The sequence below is a fragment of the Sminthopsis crassicaudata genome, chromosome 2 (genome assembly GCF_048593235.1).
Source record: "Sminthopsis crassicaudata isolate SCR6 chromosome 2, ASM4859323v1, whole genome shotgun sequence".
Classification (NCBI taxonomy): domain Eukaryota; kingdom Metazoa; phylum Chordata; class Mammalia; order Dasyuromorphia; family Dasyuridae; genus Sminthopsis; species Sminthopsis crassicaudata.
The window spans coordinates 2,887,988-2,906,524 of record NC_133618.1 but is presented as its reverse complement, the minus strand read 5'-3'; the positions used below and the strand labels follow the sequence as shown (position 1 = coordinate 2,906,524).

General features: G+C 43.0%; 1 protein-coding gene across 10 annotated transcripts in view; it reads right to left on the bottom strand.

Moving 5' to 3' along the window:
- Positions 1–18,537, bottom strand: part of PUM2 (pumilio RNA binding family member 2) — a 75,291-nt gene that overhangs the window by 41,621 nt on the left and 15,133 nt on the right. For 6 of the 10 annotated variants that reach the window (XM_074285372.1, XM_074285378.1, XM_074285379.1 and 3 more), the window contains exons 2-5: positions 13,702–13,770; positions 8,048–8,156; positions 3,490–3,677; positions 2,624–2,793 (exon numbers count right to left, since the gene is read on the bottom strand). In XM_074285372.1, coding sequence (XP_074141473.1) covers positions 2,624–2,793; positions 3,490–3,677; positions 8,048–8,156; positions 13,702–13,752 — 518 coding nt within the window. In that variant the 5' untranslated portion in view covers positions 13,753–13,770. Of the gene's footprint in view, positions 1–2,623; positions 2,794–3,489; positions 3,678–8,047; positions 8,157–11,971; positions 12,053–13,081; positions 13,128–13,701; positions 13,771–18,537 lie in introns of those variants that run through there. The other 4 variants (XM_074285376.1, XM_074285377.1, XM_074285375.1 and 1 more) reach the window with 4 other exon arrangements.

The following is an 18,537-nucleotide window of genomic DNA, read 5'->3' as shown; positions in this document are numbered from 1 at the left end:
TATCTGTGTGGGACAACAAGGTAACAGAAGAACTGACAATGGAGGCCAGGAATGAATAAACAGATGAGAGAATTGGGGGGAGGGAAGAGGAGGGACGCTAGGACTAGAGCTAGAGTAGGAGGAGACTGAGAGAATATCATTGCAGAGGCACCCGAGCCATTCCAGTTGGAGGAGGCTGAATGCCAGGCAGCAGTGAGCGGAGAGCCCGAGTTAAGGAGGTGCACTTATCTGGAGACGGCCTTCTTAAGGTGGGTCACAAAAGGCAAGAGAGGGGGGGACCAGAGCAAACAAGGCAGGAAGAGATTCTTTTCTGAGGATGGAGGAAAGAAGCAGGGTTGGCAGGAGCAGCAAAGCAGCCTACAGATGAGCCAAGGCCACAAGTCAAGTAAGAAGATGAAGAGAGAGGACAACCTGCTACAGGAGAGGGGACAAGGGGAGAGAACAGAGACTTCAGATGGTGAAGGGATCCAAGAAGGGGAAGTGGTCTAAAGAAGCAGGTTTGGGACAAATGGGTAAATGGAGGAGATGCTCCATTCTCTGCCGACCAGGGCAGCTTCCTTCAGCAGTCCGTGAGTGGGAGTGAAAGCCAAGAGGATGGCCAGAGGAAGCTGGGCCTGAGCAACTGGACCAGAGATCTGGGCCCTTGAGACAGGACACCAAGAGAGAGGAAGGTGGTTGCCAAGCAGAGGAGAGGAAAATTGTTAGAACAGGGGATGGCGTGGCAGAGCACCAGGGGGTCAGTTAGAGGACACAGTGAGGGATGACCAGAGCTCCTCTCCACGGACAGGGTCTTTGGGAGCAGGGACAAGAGCAGGGCTGGGGCCATCTTTGGGTGTGGTTGGGAGCCAGCTGAAGGGCGGCCAGGCCTGAGCCCAGCAGGCCCCCAAGAACCAGCAGTCCCTGAGAGGGAAGAGGGAGACTAGGGATGACGGTGGCTCGCTGTGGAGCACCTTCTAGTTCAGATGTTCGTCACGACAAATTGGATGACCTACAAGGCCTTTTAAGCATCTTTACTTCATGTTTTTCTCCAGACACTAAGGAGATGATCACGTTCTTTCTTTGCCAATGACATTAGGGCAAGTCTACAAATCCATCCAAACAAAGAAACCACATTTTGCTCTCATTTTATCCGTTCAGGCTGGTACTCAAGACTCATTTCCAAGATGAATAAATAAAATAAGGACAAAATGAGCAGACCTGAAAAAACCTTCCAAGTCTCTCAGGAAAGCTTTGGAGCTACAACTGCAAGGATGCTAGGAGGAATGGCTGGCTGTTTTTGAAAAATGTTATATGTCATCTAGTAACTGAAGTGGAATCCACAATAATTAGTAACATTAAGAAATAACAGCATTATTAACATAGAACAGAATTAGAACATTCTTTTGAATGCAAAGCATTTATACTTAGGGAATCAAATCTGTACTCACTCTCAAACATCTTTTTTAAAAACACATTTGTTTTTTAAAAAATGCTAATAGGAATTTGGTCTCTCTGTGGTTACTGGGGTGAGGGTTTGCCCCTTTCAGTGGTGCCATTTTTCTTGCTATAGTTAATGTTGTTTTAACACTTCAATTATAAATATGTGGATCTTAAGGAGTTATAGTAAGTCAACTCAGTATTAATTAGTCTTGGAAGAAATTTGTGTTAGACATAAGCTGGGAAGCAAATGCAAAATGCATTTTTGAAATGTAATTCTTTCCATTTCACTGAGTTCATTTCTTTTTTAAAAAGAGGCTTATTAGTTTTGAAGGCTGTTTTGCACGCAGGAGTTCTTTACGTCACTGATTTTTAAATCATCTTATTTATCTCACTCGTTGTAGCTATCTAAAAGCAGTAGATTTAAACACTTGTTCCTCTGGACATGTGGACAGGCTTTTAGACACAATTTACTATCTGCTTTGATATGAGCAGATAAGACAGGAAACTAATAGGAAGAAATGATTTGTAAAATTTAGACAATTTGGTGTTCTGAGATGCCTTCAACGGAAAAGATGCAGGATGTCTGTAGATGACTGGGCCACGTTAATTCCTCTTCAGACTAACTCCCAAATCTCCATCATCTGCAGTCTTCTTGCCATCAAAACCAACATGAATTCATTCAACAAGGTCGTGGTAGGGTCACAGCTACATTAAGGCCTTCATTTTTCTAAGGCAAACTATTAAGGAGATGGGGAGGAAGAAAAAGAAGAGGAGGGGGAGGAAAGAGTGGAAGGAGAGGGAGGGGCGAGGAGGAGTGGGCAGAGGAGGGAAAAGGGAGGATTCACTGCCAGGAGCTCAGACAAGAGGCGCCATTGGACAGAGAAGGGGAGAGGCCGAAATGGGACATTCCCTCCATTTTGGCTGGGGAGAATACAGAAAAAAGAATGTGAGCTCTCACTCAGTGGGACAAAAGATGACAGTGCTGTTCATTTGAAATGCTTCAAAGAACTTGCATTTCCCATGAATTATTCTAAGGATCCACGGAGTTCAAGAAAACCAACTAGCCTGGCTTACAAGTAACCAAAAAAACCATACTCCCAGGCAGTAGCAACAGGCAGAATGGGAAGCACCTGGAAAACCGTCTGAATGAGCCCCACAGACCAGTAAGGACATGCTTGTCTTCTGGAGAAAGTGAAAAGCTTACTTAAAATCTTTGCAATCGGCATCCATTCCATTTGGCAACCCTCTGCCTTTTATTTTAGAATCCTCCTCATCTCCTTGTTTAAGATCTCTGTCTGTGTCCTCCTCAAACGGAGAAGCCTTGCCTTTCTCATCTCCTTTCTCAGGTCCATCTGTTTCAGCATCTCTAGGGCCCTGAGGAGAAAGAATCTGTTTGATTCTGAATATTTAATAGCACACAAAAAAGGCACCATAAGGTGACCTAAATCTATGCTGCTGCAGTGCACGGAAACAACAAATAGACTTTGAAGTTGAATTGAGTGGTTCGCTTGTTTACCAAAGGCCAGAATTGGAATATAAAACCATCATCATTTATAATGGAAGCGCAAATGGCAACCTTAACTATAGCGGGGCTAGGAAAGCATTAACACCACAAATACGATGACTGGTGATCACTAGAGAGGTAGAAAGGGAGAGAGACAGAAACAGACAAGACAGAAAGACACAGAGACAGAAAAAGAGAGACAAGAGACACAGAAAGACAAAGAGAGAGGGAGAGACAGAGACAGTGTCTCCTTTCCTTGGAATTAAAAGGGGCCATATTCAGATTGTAAAGTGCAGGGCTATCCCCTACAAGGAATTAAAATTTCATCTTGAAGATTGGTTGAAGAAGTTACTGGGACTTATATTTGTGTCAAAATTAAGCCCCAAATTCTTCCCCAAAGCTCCTCTTTTTCTCTATTTTTAGGATTTCTTAAATAAGGAGGATTGGGGACAAAAACTAGGCATTCTCCCTAAATGTTTTAAGATAACCAAATATCAAAAAAACAGAAACAGAATCAAATTAGACACAAAGGACTGAGTCTTCCTTCTAAGAACAGAAGTACTTACAAAAGCTCCTTTCCTAAATCGAGAATCCAATTTATCTGCAGGAGAAGAACTTAATACATATTCTACCATGCTCACGCCAAGGCCTCCACTTTCAGATCGAGGAGACAGAATTGCATTTACTTCACTGTTTCCATGAAAACCCTGTCCAGGTCTTCTCTGTACCATAATAGGTTGGGACATCGAATGGTCTGTTTGGAAGAAAGAACAAAATGAAAAACACGTCAACTTCCAAATTAAACAAAAATGTTAACGAGTTAACAAAGGGGAAGAAACCTCCCCCCGCCCCCTGTTTTATTTTAGATGCTGCTTACTATAGCTCTCCAGGAGGTTACATGTCATTCAGATGATGAAAACCCTTTGTACTGCTGGGAAGTAGATAGCAAGAACCACCTGCAATGAAGAGCAGCCTCCCCAGCATATACCACAGCACCACCAAGCAAGAGGCTTAAAAGCTGGCTCTCCTGCAAGATGAAAAGCCTTCCAAAGGCCAACAATTCCAACTACCTGGTCCACACAATAGTTTCTTGTGAGAAAGAGTTACAAACGGGCCACTTGGATAAAAATAAGTCCTTTTGAGAATTTTTAGCTTAAGTAAAACTTATCACTAATTTTATCAAGACTTTTATTACTACTATAGAAGGGGGAAAGGGAAAAAAAGGGGAAAACTTATTGGAGTGGATGTAAGTTAGCTCAGAAGTAAGTACCATGTGCAAAAGTACATTACAAAATTATTTCATTTGCTCTTCAACAACCCAAGGAGATAACTACTACTAAGATGCCCATTTTCCAGTTAAGAAAAAGAAGGCAAACAAAAATTGGGTGGCTTTCCCAAGTACACACTGAGTATCTGAGGCTGGACACGAACCAGAATTCCTGACTCCAGACTCATTACCCTACCCACCCATTGTGCATCCTGAGTGCCAGGGAAAAAAAGGATAAAGATGGTAAAGATGGTGAAAGTGCTCAGATACAGTAATGAAGGCAAAATTTAGTATTAAAAGAACTTCTGTCAAAAAAGTTTTACAAATAGTTTCCACAAGGATGCAGTGGCTCAGTGCACTCTCTAATCAATCTAATCAATGTGAAAATCAGTTCTGAAGGCTGATGAGGTGGTTAAGCTCAGCCAATAATAATCAGCTAAATAAAACCTGATTCTTAAACTATGAGTCGAGGCCCCAGATGGGCTCACAGAATTCTGGCAATAGTAAAAGGTTTTGGGACTCAATGACCAAAAGTTAATTCCAAATCAAACTCCCCATGAATCTATGGTGTTTCTGGCAGCATTCGCTCCTGTTGCATCATGTGATTTCACTGCAGCCCTGATTCTAAACACACAACATGCACCAACATTGCCACAAACATCAGATTCAAGATAGGGTCAAGTAAAAATATCTCAGGTGAAAAGAGGCCACAGTTGGGAAAAATTTCAGAAGGCCTGGATTTGGGATCAGAGACCCTTGTCTGGATTCTCCCTGAGACCTTTCCTAGTTGCACTGCAAGCTCAGCCAAGTTTCAGAACTCTTCATCCCTTAGAAGGAAGTGGCTTGGGGACCTCTATGGTTCCACCCCGCTCTAATGGTGACCTGCCTGTGCTAACAGTAAATCTGCTCAACATGGATAGCCAAGGCCATTTCTAACTCAATTCGGATACTCAATTCCAAGTTAAGGTTGATCCGCTTTACTTGCTCTGTGAAGGCCTTACTGCTGACCAAGCCTGACCCATCGAATGGGTTCAAGATGTCCTTCTGGCAGAAGGCTGCCCCCTCACTCCTCTCCGATCTCACTGGCCTTCAACCTCTACCTCCACTTTCTCTCCTCAGCCTCTCACAATCTGGTTTCCAACCTCATCATTCCACCCCAAACACAGTCTCCATTTTCAGCAATAATCTCTTGTCAGATCCAAAGCTCTTGTCTCAGTCAATCCTCATGCTCCTTGGGCCTCTGGGTAGTCTTTTCAGGGCAGGCTTCCCCTCTGGCTTTCCTCCTACCCAAGACCTTCCAGATAAGGAAACTCCCAATTATAGGATGGTGCCCTATCTCTAGCTTTCATTCCCCGAGAACAGGGAGAAGCAAAGTGCCCTGGCCAGTCTCCACCCCCAGGGCTTCCTGGCTTACAAACCCACTTCAAACACACTTGGAAGAAACAAAGTATCTGACCCAGAACTCCACTGACTCACTGATGGAAGCAGCAAAGTTTCATTTTGCATTCTTTACAAGAATGGGTGCCTAGGTTAGTAAACACAGTTTGGAAACTGCCAAGGCAGCATTTTTTTTTTCTTATTTTGCAGTGCAAGTCCCTCCCCTGACTCCCCATTAATTGAATGTTTCAGAAGTTATAGCAGGTGAATCTCCAGCCCTCATCACATACACCAGCCCCTTCCCCCAAGGAGCTTACTCATATTCTAATGGGGGGAGGAGGGAGAACAGTGAGCAGAGGGCTCCTCCTGGTCAAATCTAAAACCTCCATCCCTGATTACATTCTTTGATGTCCTTGTGGGTCCCAGTCTCCCATTTCTTGTTTCAATTTACTAATGTTTCATTTCATCAATTTACTTTTCCTAGCTGTGGAAACTAAAGCCCCATCTGATGCTCACACACTCCATCCCCTGCCTCTCTTAAGTGAACAGCCGTCATTCAGCTCTCTGGCCTTTCTAAAAAGGCCTGAGGGGCATTAGGGGCCAGCAGGACAGATGTGAGCAGTGTGTACTGGCAGCCAAAAAGACCCACACACTCTCCAGCTGTGTCACTCGGGGCCTAAGGAGTCAAGTCTCACTGGGCCTCCTGTCTCTAGGGCTGAGCCCCAAGTTTAGCGAGGTCACTGAAAAGCTGCAATCACACCAGCGGAGCATGGAGTCTGGGACGTAGAAGAAGCTCTGAGGGATAGATCTGGATATTGGAAGGAGTGCCCAAAGAAAGGCAACAAGGTGGGAAAGCAGACAGAGCATCGAGCCTGAAGTCAGGAAGGCCTGCATTCAAATCCAGTTTCAGATACTTCCTAGATGTGTAACCCTGAGCGAGTCACTTTACCTTGTCTGCCTCAGTTTTCCCATCTGTAAAATGAGCTGGAGAAGGAATCACTACAAATGGGGTCAAACAACACTTGAAAAGGAGAAATATTTGCGTTGTTTCCTTCATTCACCCCCTTCGGAGGAGTGAATCTGCAAAGCGTTCTCCTGGGTCTGGATGGCAGGGAAGAAAGCTGGCCCTGAGAACCTGTTTCTTTTTTTTCCCCTAGGGGCAGGTTCTTTTTTCCTTTTCTTCCCTTTATTTTTTCCTAGAAGCCTTCAACTAAAGGCTGCACAGGGCGGCTCCTCTACTGCTAGGACCGAGAAGCCATAGGACAAAGTGAACAACACTGGTTTTGGCCACAGGAAGCTCTGCCTCTACATCCTGCCCTCACTCCATGGTCCCTGTGTGGCAAAGGATAAGTCTCCTAAAATAAGCATGTTTCTAAGATTGTGAGTTCCAGAGGAACTGTCTCTTCATATAGGCCTTTCCACACCAGGAGTACCTGGCATTAATCAAATCTCAGGGGATCCTGTTTTCCTTCGACTGCCTAGAGATTAAGCTCCCTGACTGACCTACCAAGTTCCTTTCAGCATACATCAGTCATGCAGTGATTCTTCTAATTCCTTTTTTAAATCATCTCTGGAAATCTTTTTTTTTTGCTTTATTAAAAATTTTGAAAACTATATTGCAATATAATGAGGTTTTTTTAAAAAATCTTTAATGTCTCTAAATCCTAAATTCATTTAAATAAGACACATCAAGAACATTTTTCTGGCTTAAAAATCTCACCATTCATGCACACATTGACCCTAATGATGTCACTCTTAAAAGCACACACATAAGCTTACTGACATGAACTACAAACAAAGGGGATCATCTGGCTCTGAACTGATCCATTCATTCAAGCAAAAATCTTGATTTCCGAAATTATTCAGTGCTTAAAGATTCTAAAGATTATGAATAATTTTAGACTTGAATAATAAGAGCCCAGAGAAGAGTGACCTATAAGGGAAAAGACCGAAGGGAGAATCCAGGTGAGAAAACATTGAGGGTACACAGGGACCTGAGAGCTGCTGGGTCAGAGGCAAGATGCCAGCTAGCTCCAGGCTTACTCCATTCTCTTAACTCCCAGGAGTTAGAATCCAAACTGATCAATTCCTTTTTCTTGCAGCACTCTCTCTCGTGCACACAGAGTAGTGCCCACCCTGACTCGCTTCCCCTCCCTCTCCCTAGGTTTGGCCTGGCTTTCAATAAGAAGGGGTCACCACATCCCTCCTGTATGATCAGGTCCTTAGTGACAAAGTTAGGGTTCATCTGCTAGTAACACTAACACTTTCCTCAAAGAAACTCTTAGTTTAACAACACTTTGAAGCCACAGGGGGCTGCTAGCTAGGGATTTGGAAAGAGGCAGGTAGGTGTGTGCTCTAGAACTTGATTTAAAACATTAAATCCTAAACAGCAAGCATGTCAATATCATCTCTTTGGTGAGCAACACAGAGAAATGAGAATTAGTCGAGCAATGATTGATTCACAGAAAGTCGTCACTTACGAGGAGTACCCCAAGCAGTCTCTCTCCATTCATCGTCCCCAAGAAAGACGCTTTTTTGTCCATCTTTTGTGGAATCATCAGGTTCCCAAAATTTTTTGGTAGGCAAAAGCTAATTTGGAAAGAAGAAAATAATAATGTTTAGGCTTTGCTATAAACACCAAGATTCATCATAAAGTCAAAGAGAAAGCATTTAATACATTTAAGACTTAAAGCTACTCTAAGAAAATCTGGGAGGGGTGCAGCCCGTCCACTCATTTGACTTACTCAAAACAGATGCATAAAACTGCTTATCCTCGGACATGGAGATTCCACATTTAGGGCTTAAACTCAAACCAAGAAGCGCTTAAACATGAATTTGCACAAATGTGTTCACAGCATCACCGTGTAAGGTACCAGGAATGGGAAGCGACACACACAGACCACAAGAGAGCAGCCAAACACATCAGGGCACGAGGACATTATGGAGTTTAACAGTTAGGCAAAAAAAAGGAAGAGGTGATGGATGCAATGAGCTAAGAGGGCCAGACTTAGGGGTCTGAAGACCTGGGTTCCAATAGGACTGGGAGGCCCTGGATCTGGGCGCTTCCCTGGGACCTATCGATGCCAGAACCTATTTCTGAATTGCCTAAGTGGAGAAAATCCCCCCCAAATCTTCCCATGTGGGCCTAGGACAAAAGAAGTATGTGAGCTCTCACAGACGGCTGTCCTACTACGGGACGACATCAGTGCCAAAATACAAAGAGGAGAGAACAGGCAAGTCCGAGCATTCTACACTAAAAGCCCCAAAAGGGAGCTGGGGTGAAAATATCACTGGGAGAAGGGGAAGGAGACAGGGACAAGTTGTTTATAAAAAGGGAAAAATTTCTAGTTTTATTGATTTTTTAAAATCCCTTTAAATTCATGACTACCTATCAGTCAATTGTCTATCAGGACTGAGGACACAAAAACAGGAGCCCTCCAGGCTTTTATGGAACAATGGGATGTCCTTTCCTCAGATGCATGAAGCCCTCCCCACAATCCACTTCTGCTCAGCACTACCTTTCCAGACAAGGAAGTTCACCTTAAGGAGCTACAGCAAATTCCCCAGTGAATGCAGCGAAGAGAAAAGGAGTTGCTTCCCAAAGGCATGTGAACCCTGACATTGAGGGAAATTGGCTCAGCTGTGGCCACAGAGCTACCCCAGCCTATGGAGGGGCTTGAATTTAAGTGAGGCCCCATATCAGTGGGCGTCTGAATGCTAGGCTACCTCCCACAACTGGACAAATTATGGGAAACATTCAAGGGATACTGGGGTAAATGGGGTAAAGGGGTAGAAGGGGGGCCGGGGGGACAGGACAGGGTATAGGAAGACAAGGTCAAAGCTAGTTTCGTAGTCATAAGAGACATTTTAATTTCTAAAATGGTAATTATCTAGAGTTCTGACTCATAATCACAATGACATATTCTTAGAGGGGTTCCTGGTCATTTTTAAGCACATAGTCTAAAAATTTTGAGATTTTTTCCCCCCAAAGAATTCTATGACTATTTTTTCACATGACCCCTATTTTCCAATATATCCTCACTTTCCCTCCTAGAGATCCATTCCTCACTATTTTCTTTATTTAAAAAAAAAGAAAAGAAAGAAAAGAAAAAAAGTTTGTTAAAATTAACCCATGCCTCAAAGCCTGCCACATGCGATGCTCCACACCCACTGTCTCCCACTTCTGACCCCCAGAAGAAAAGTGACTTCTCCAATCTCCCCCAGACAAGGAGCCATGTCTCAGCCTCTGAATGCAGGGCTTCTCTCCCACTCTGCCTCTCCAATATTCTAAGAACACAGTTCTCTCTCTCTCAGAAGGATTTCCTGTCTTTCACTTCGCGCATTCTACCCTCCTCTCCCCAGTGTCCTTCCCAGTTTTGGCGGTGGTAGTGAGCAGAATCAGATGTAGACCTGAACAGGAAACCATTAGCCTTGTTCTAGACTCCTCCCCTGATCTTACCTGTGTGATCAGAGTCTTGCCTGGAAAATGTGCTAATGTGCTTAGTATGGCCTCCTGCCGGAGATACCCTGAGATTCAACTAAACCAAGGGAGATACTTTGCTAACCTAAAGTGATCACATTTATCGCTGCCCTGTCCTACAGAAATGGCCTTCAACCTACTCTGACTCAACCACAGACATTCTTTGTTACAGTATAAAGGCTGAGGCTTTATTGAAGACTGCTCCAGACTCAGTGGGAAAAAAGGAAAGTAAGCTTCTCCCCTGACTTGACCCCTCCAAAGGCTGAAACTCTGCAAGTTTTCCCCTTAATCAGACAACTAAGCTATGCTTAGGGAACTTAGTAGATACCAGAGATTTGAAGTTCAGATGCAAGTCACTAATTCCAAATACTACCAGTCTATACTCCTAAATTTGTCTTTTAAAAGCACTAAAAATGCCCCTCCAACTCTTAATTCCCCTTCCCTTGGGCACAGTGACTTCAAGTAAATCCCACATTCCAAGATATTTAGAAGAGATGCTTTAGCTAAGTCAAATATTGAAATGGATGTTGTCCCACTAGGGGCAGAGCAGCAGGTGTTGCCCTTGAAGATGTCTGCCTCTTCCTGGGATGACTTCAACAGATTCATCTCAGTTTCCAAAAACTCCAAGTTTTTAGACACTAAAAAGTCAAAAAAGTGCCCAGAAAAGCCCTGCACAACCCTTCACTTTTCTTAATATAGTAGCTAATAAGGAAAACCACAAATTCCTTCCTTTTAAAAACCCCGCAGTCCAGAGTATCTCAGTCTAAGTGACCACTGAAATCCATCTCCACTCAAAACATGCTCTCTCCAAAGTTATCAAAACCCTCTCCCTAACAATCCAATTAGCCCGGGTCACTCATATACCCTGGTCTGTGTGTTTTCCTTGGCTGCTCAGCACTTTCTGGAAACTCCATCCTTAGGGGCTAATCATTCCACTGAGTTCTAGAGCCAGTGAATTATTTGAGCTTTTAGGCCATGCTTCTATTCTGTATTCACAGCTACAGAGAAAATTCCTGCAATTCTATGCTGAAACATGACTGTCACCTCCAGTTCTGCCCTGATCCATCAGCCTCGTGATCCTGTCCAAGAAGCAAGGGAGCTGCTCCTGGACTCCCACTGGCTCCTTCTCTAAGTGCTCACAAAGAAGCCCTCTGCTAAAATATTCTGGAACTTGGCCAGGAAACCAAGTCAAGAATGACTACATTTCCCTCCGTTTCTCCTTCTAGACAGCCAAGCCCTAGTAAATGGTATAATAAAGGAAAAGGAGAAAGACTGAGTCAGTAAGACTGGTGTTTTAACCTCCTTCAAATTAAATTCTGCCTAAGCTACGATCAGAGGGTAGGAGCTCTTCCCATATTAGCTGCAATAGAAATTCACGTCAAGAAAGACAATCCCCTGTCCTTGGAGGTTAGTTTAAATGAAATGGGGGCAGAATGTTGCTGCTCAGAAGGCTACATCCCATTGCCTTAGGACCATGTAAACAAAACCAGCTACGGATTACAAGCTGAAATAGCAGCAACTCTGGGGACAGAGGTGCAAATTCAACCCCACTAATGGAAAAGAAAATTTAAAAAAACAACATGAAAGCCAAGTCCCGAGAAATGGAGGCTCACTGAAATCATCTATCTCTGGCACTGAAGGAGAGGACATTATCATCAGCAGCATCCCAGACATGCAATGTTTTGAACTTTTGAACTCACTTCCTAGAAAGTGAATGCGCTACATTAAGAGAACAATAAAATCCCATGTTTGCACAGTGGTTTGGACCCAGGTCATTCTATGGAAAAGACCTTTTCATAAAAAACAGGAGTTGGAGATTTAAGAAAATAACAAAGAAAAACTTCATGGATGCTGACACTTACTTACTTCAACACTTAAGTTTACAGAGTGGAAGAAATTCTGGGGTGGAACAAAAACACCTCACCTGTCAGAGGGCAGGAGGAGAGGAAGGCTGGTGAGAGACCCCCACAGGCAAAGAAGGAATTCCCTGAAGGTTCCTAGCTGCCTGTGAGACGGGGAAAGACAGAAAGGCTGGTGGGAGACAGATACCCAGAGAAGAAAAGCTGCACAGGTTTTGGAGTCACCTGTCACAGGGGGCAGGATTCAGGGGCTCGGATGACGAAAAATGAAACTGGACTTTGGGCCATAGGAGTTTCTCAGTGTCATTTAAATAGCTTTGCCAATTGCCGCAACACCCCCAGCATCGGTTCAAATTACAAACGGAAGGATGCCGCAGCCCTTCCAATTGCACAAAAACCTAACTTTTCTAGGGAAGAGATTACCAATGAATGGTATTTTGCAATAACTACATTTCCTGTTATGATAGAACTGTGCTTTTGTCCTCAGAAGGAGAGCTGTCCCATAGACTCTTTTCAAGGGATCTTTAAATTGTGGACAGTGCTTTGCTGAGGACTTCTCTTGACTAGCCCCAAATCCTGGGGTTCCCTCTTCTCCCTTTACAAGAATGGGGCTGGTGCACATAAATGATGGGCTTGGAGCCAGTGGGGAGTCACTAGTTGGTCCCTTAGCCTCAGCAGTCAGTCTCCAGCAGCACTAAGTTGCCAGGTCTGTGCCTTTGCCTCTCCTGCCACAGACGCCAACATTGGCCAGCATGTTTCCTGTATGCAAAGGGGCAGGGCTGTGACTGTGGTAAAGCTATCCTGGGGGACCCTTGCAAGAACACATCCGTGGCTTGGGACCCAGAACTGATTTGGCCATACAGCAGACTCTGCAGTAGTGGGTTTAGGGAAGGGGAAAGAAGGCTGGAGGCCTGGTCTTGGTAGGGAGAAACTGTGTCTGAACATCATGAGCTTCAGCAAGCTCTCGGCTCTTATCAGACAGTTTAGGATGACACAATCCTAACAGCAGCATTATGTGAGGTACTTCAGACAACAACATGGAAGCCATCGGGACACTTACTGTCATCAATTAATGGTTCTTGATTTCTCCACAGTGGAGCACTGAGTATTAGTGTGAAATGGGGTTAATCTAAGGAGTCACGAAGACCCCACTTTTAATCCTCATGGATACTTACTAACTGTGTGACCTGGCCAAGACAAGGAGCCTCCCCGGGGCCTCAGCTGATTCATGTATAAAATAGAAATAAGAAGACCTATGATCACTCATTTAATAGGGGTACTACGAGAACTAAATGATTAAAGTTAGCATTCTCTATTCATTTAAATCTTAATGGGCAGGTTTCCTCTGAGATGTGGTGGTAGTGAAGGGCAGGAGGAGGAAAGGGAAACTCAGGAGGCTGCAGGCCACTAGACTGACCCATGACTGGCCACAAACCACAGCCCTCAAAAGCAGGCGCTTGCCAAACAGCAGAACAGGAAGGGGAACTGACCTGAAGCGCTCAGCACAAAACTAAGCTAACCAAGGGGTTTCACACTCTAGCTGAACCCCAAGCGCTCTGACAAACTCCGTGAATTCCCCCAGATGCAAATCACCACATTAAAAACCCACAACCACAAGGAGCTGTAAATTAAAACCTGGGGTGGGAGGGGTGGAGAGTGGGGGTGGCCTGAGAAGTGGTTTGGGGCCCTTTAGAAAAACTACTGTCACTTTCACCGTGTGAATAAATTTCTCACTGATGTTTCCAGGGACTGAGTCCAAAGTCTTCTGTGAATGTTCGTGTCTGTAAATATTTACCTCTCCCATTCCCCGAGATTCTAATGCAAGAGCTTGAAAATCATGATTCATTTCATCCACAGATCAAACCTGTTGGATAATAAAAAGAAAAGGAAAAAAAAAATTAGAGTCTTCCTTAATCTTCAGCATTGGCATTTCTGCACTACTCCCTCCCCGCTCCCCCCAAGGCCATTGAAAAGACAATCTGGGTGGAAAACCTTTGATTCTCTCAAAGGAGGTGCTCATATCCCTATCAATCACTGCTCATTGTTTTACAAGTAAGTCTTCTGCATTCATCATTTCCAACAGACCATGAAGTCCTTTTTATGCCCATTTATAACATGCATATACCAAGAGCCACTCGGGTACTCAGGGCACACATCACAACTTCCCTGGAAAAGGGCTGCTGGAGTTCTACTCATCACTCAGAACTGAGCAGCCTCTGCACCGTGCTCCAACAATAAATTCCTCCTCTCTTAGCGGGCCTTTAAATGTCTGCTATTCGTTCAGTCTTATTCTCCAGTCACTCACTCGCTCGCTCGCCTCCTTCCTACCTGCCCATCTGGGTGCCCATGAGTCAAGGGCGCTGCCAGCAAAGAAAGCACCTACCTCCCACTACCACCTCCAGACATCTACCCCTTATTACACACTTCTTTATTCAACCCCTTATTACCAAGTGGCCTTTGTCTAATTTCTCTGGGACAGAGAAAGACAAGTAAGCAGCTGGAACCCTCCTGCTCTCTCTCTCCCCACGAGGTTCAGCTCCAGTGCCATCCCTCCAACAAATAAGGATAAGTACTTCAAAGTTGGCCAAAACTTTATGACACATGAATTCATTTAGTCATCACCAGATCCCTGGGAGGAAGGTGTGATTACTATGTCCATGTGGCAAATGAAGAAACTACAGGTCCTGTGGACAAATTCTGCAAAACCCAAGCACTGCAGCCACTGTTACCTTGCTGCTCCCATAAAAAGGAACACCTCTCAGGCTATCCCCAAACTCAGCAGGCCATCTCCCAGCTTCATAGCTTTGTATGGGCTATAAGCACATACACACCACACAAAATTAATGAAATATCTAAGTAAAAAAGGTATAGTGCAACTCCACTAGGACCTGACTGATGGGCAGGATTTGAAGAAACAAAGTCTGGGAGGCAAAAAGGATCTGCTGGAAACATTGGGCACACTGAGCCCAGAAGCAAAGGGTCAAAGACCAACATGAGGCCTTCAACTTGCTCTGCTCCCCTGACAGGGAAGTACCAGGACCAATTCACCCAAAATCTGACTAAGAGTAGAGGAAGAGAGGGGCTGAGGCTTGAGTCTTTGACATCCCTCTCAACACCAACCCTAATCTGACACGAAGATGGGGCCAGGGCACAGGGAGGATTGCCAATGGAAGGGATGGGCAGGGGGAACACATGCATAGCAATGACAGAAACATTGTTTATAAGTATATATAAGTATATGGATAGAGCTGAGGGGAAATCAATGTAGGATGAGGGCATCCATGAAGCTGAAGAGGTCACATAAAGGACACACACAATCTGCATGGCCATGATCTTCTGGATAGATAGAAAAATTGAAAAACAGCCCAGATCTGGTATAGAGCAAGATGCAGTAGTAGCCAAGCCCCAATGACACAGACATCTGCCCACATTCTCTTTAAGTCTCTAAAGAGAAATCCACAAAGGGAAAGCCTCCTCTTGCTAAGATTCCCATCAATGAGGAAGAAGTGGGAACCTGGTAGGGAACTATCACCTTAGAATTAGTGTGTCTTCCATACCAGACTTCTGGAGAAGAGATTTCAAAGGACTCAGTAAACAGAGAAGTGGGAAGTTCTCATTGACCAAAATTCTTTAAGGGAAAGGAGGTAAGAAGGGATGCATTTAGAATGATATTCCGAAGAAAGAATTCTTGAGAAGGAAACAGGGAAAGTAGGAGGAAGGTGCCAAACAAAAAGAAAGTGGACACAGAGGAAACTTAACTCACTTGGATTTAAGAGAGATATATGCCAAACACTGAAGGAAGGGCAAGTAAAGGAGGATAAACACAGAGCACTTTCCAGTACAGTCAAGCTTCTAATATCCTAGGCTTGCAAAGACAACTGTGGTCAACAAAAAGATGGACAGTTTTCTGATGGGAGATCAGGAGAGACAAGCCCCCCACCCACACAGGGGGGAATAAGGAAGATGGCACAGACTCAACCCAATTTTCTTCCACCCTCTTTGGCTTGGAAAGGTAAAACAAAAATTACTTTGGGGGCTAGACAGGGTGAGAGTCATCAGAGCAAAGCAAACCATATCCTCAAGGACTTACATGGAATGCCAGATGATTTTTGCATTAGCACTCAGCAACCTTGGAATGATTAGGAAGCACAGGAGAGATTCCAGAAGGACTTGAGAAGAGGCCCCAAATTTGCAAAAACAGCAAGGAAATGGGATCAGGTGACTTTAGGTCATATCATCACAAGTACAGTTAGTGAAAATCCAGAAAAGGCAAGACAACAGAAACTCAGACTGTCCAAAGGAGTGTGAGTCCTAGTGAGTTTTTCAAGCAAAGACTGTAGATCACTTGTTGAGAATAATGTATAGGGGTCATTCTCAGCTGCTGTTTAGACTGGTACCTGACCCTTTTCCACCCAGATTGTGATTCTATAATCTCCCCAACAAGAACAAATAGCTGACTCCATATAATATATAACAAACCCTGTGAAACAAGAAAATGATATTCACACACATGTATTGTACTTAGACTATATTGTAACACATGTAAAATGATGGTATTGCCTGTCGTCGGGGGGAGGGAATAAGGGAGGGGGGGTAATTTGGAAAAATGAATACAAGGGATAATATTATAAAATATATATATATATATAATAAAAAAAATTAAAAAAAAAAAAAATAATATATAACAAACCCAACTTCAATGAATCAATATAAGCATCAGTAAAGAAGGCATAAATAGGCCGAGCGAATATAATTAAGATGACAATACTCCCTAATCTATTTATTTAGTGCTATACCAATCAGACTTCCAAGAAACTATTTTAATGACCTAGAAAAAATAACAACAGAATTCATATGGAACAACAAAAGGTCGAGAATTTCAAGGGAAGTAATGAAAAAAAAATTAAGTGAAGGTGGTCTAGCTGTCCCTGATCTAGAACTGTATTATAAAGCAACAGTCACCAAAACCATTTGGTATTGGCTAAGAAATAGACTAGTTGATCAGTGGCATAGGTTAGGTTCACAAGGGCAAGATAGTGAATAAAAATAGCAATCTAGTGTTTGACAAACCCAAAGATCCCAAATTTTGGGATAAGAATTCATTATTTGACAAAAACTGCTGGGAAAACTGGAAATTAGTGTGGCAGAAACTAGGCATGGACCCACATTTAACACCACATACTAAGATTAGATCAAAATGGGTCCAAGATTTAGGCACAAAGAACGAAATCATAAATAAATTGGAGGAACATGGGATGGTTTACCTCTCAGACTTATGGAGGAGGAAGAAGTTTGTGTCCAAGGGAGAACTAGAGACCATTATTGATCACAAAATAGAACATTTTGATTACACCAAATTAAAAAGTTTCTGCACAAACAAAACTAATGCAAACAAGATTAGAAGGGAAGTAACAAATTGGGAAAACATTTTTACAGTTAAAGCTTCTGATAAAGGCCTTATCTCCAAAATATACAGAGAATTGACTTTAATTTATAAGAAATCAAGCCATTCTCCAATTGATAAATGGTCAAAGGATATGAACAATTTTCAGATGATGAAATTAAAACTATTTCCACTCATATGAAAGAGTTCCAAATCACTATTGATCAGAGAAATGCAAATTAAGACAACTCTGAGATATCATTACACACCTGTCAGATTGGCTAAGATGACAGGAACAAATAACGATGAATGTTGGAGGGGCTGTGGGAAAACTGGGACACATTGTGGTGGAGTTGTGAAAGAATCCAACCATTCTGGAGAGCAATCTGGAATTACGCCCAAAAAGTTATCAAAATGTACATACCCTTTGACCCAGCAGTGCTACTACTGGGCTTATATTATATCCCAAGGAAATACTAAAGAAGGGGAAGGGACCTGTATGTGTCAAAATGTTTATGGCAGCCCTTTTCATAGTGGCTAGAAGCTGGAAGATGAATGGATGTCCATCCATTGGAGAATGGTTGGGTAAATTATGGTATATGAATGTTATGGAATATTATTGTTCTGTAAGAAATGACCAACAGGAGAAATACAGAGAGGCTTGGAGAAACTTACATCAACTGATGCTGAGTGAAACGAGCATAACTAGAAGATCATTATACACTTCAACAATGACACTGTATGAGGATGTATTCTGATGGAAGTGAATATCTTCAACATAGAGAAGAGCTAATCCAATTCCAATTGATTAATGATGGACAGAATCAGCTACATCCAGAAAAGGAACACTGGGAAATGAATGTAAACTGTTATTTTTACCTTCTGAATCCAATTCTTCCTGTGCAACGAGAAATTCGGTTCTACACACATATATTGTATCTAGAATATATTGTAATATATTTAACATATATAAGACTGCTTGCCATCTGGGGGAGGGGGCTGGGGGGAGGAAGGGAAAAAATCTGAATAGAAGTGCGTGCAAGGGATAATGTTGTAAAAAATTACCCATGCATATGTACTGTCAAAAAAAAAGTTATAATTATAAAATTAAATAAAAATTAAATAATAAAAAAAGAAGGCATAAATAACTGAATGGTATTTCACAGTGATTGCTTCTGAGTTTTTCCTATATTTATATAATACTTTCTATAATATTATAATTAGAATGATAGAAGAATTGCAAACCCA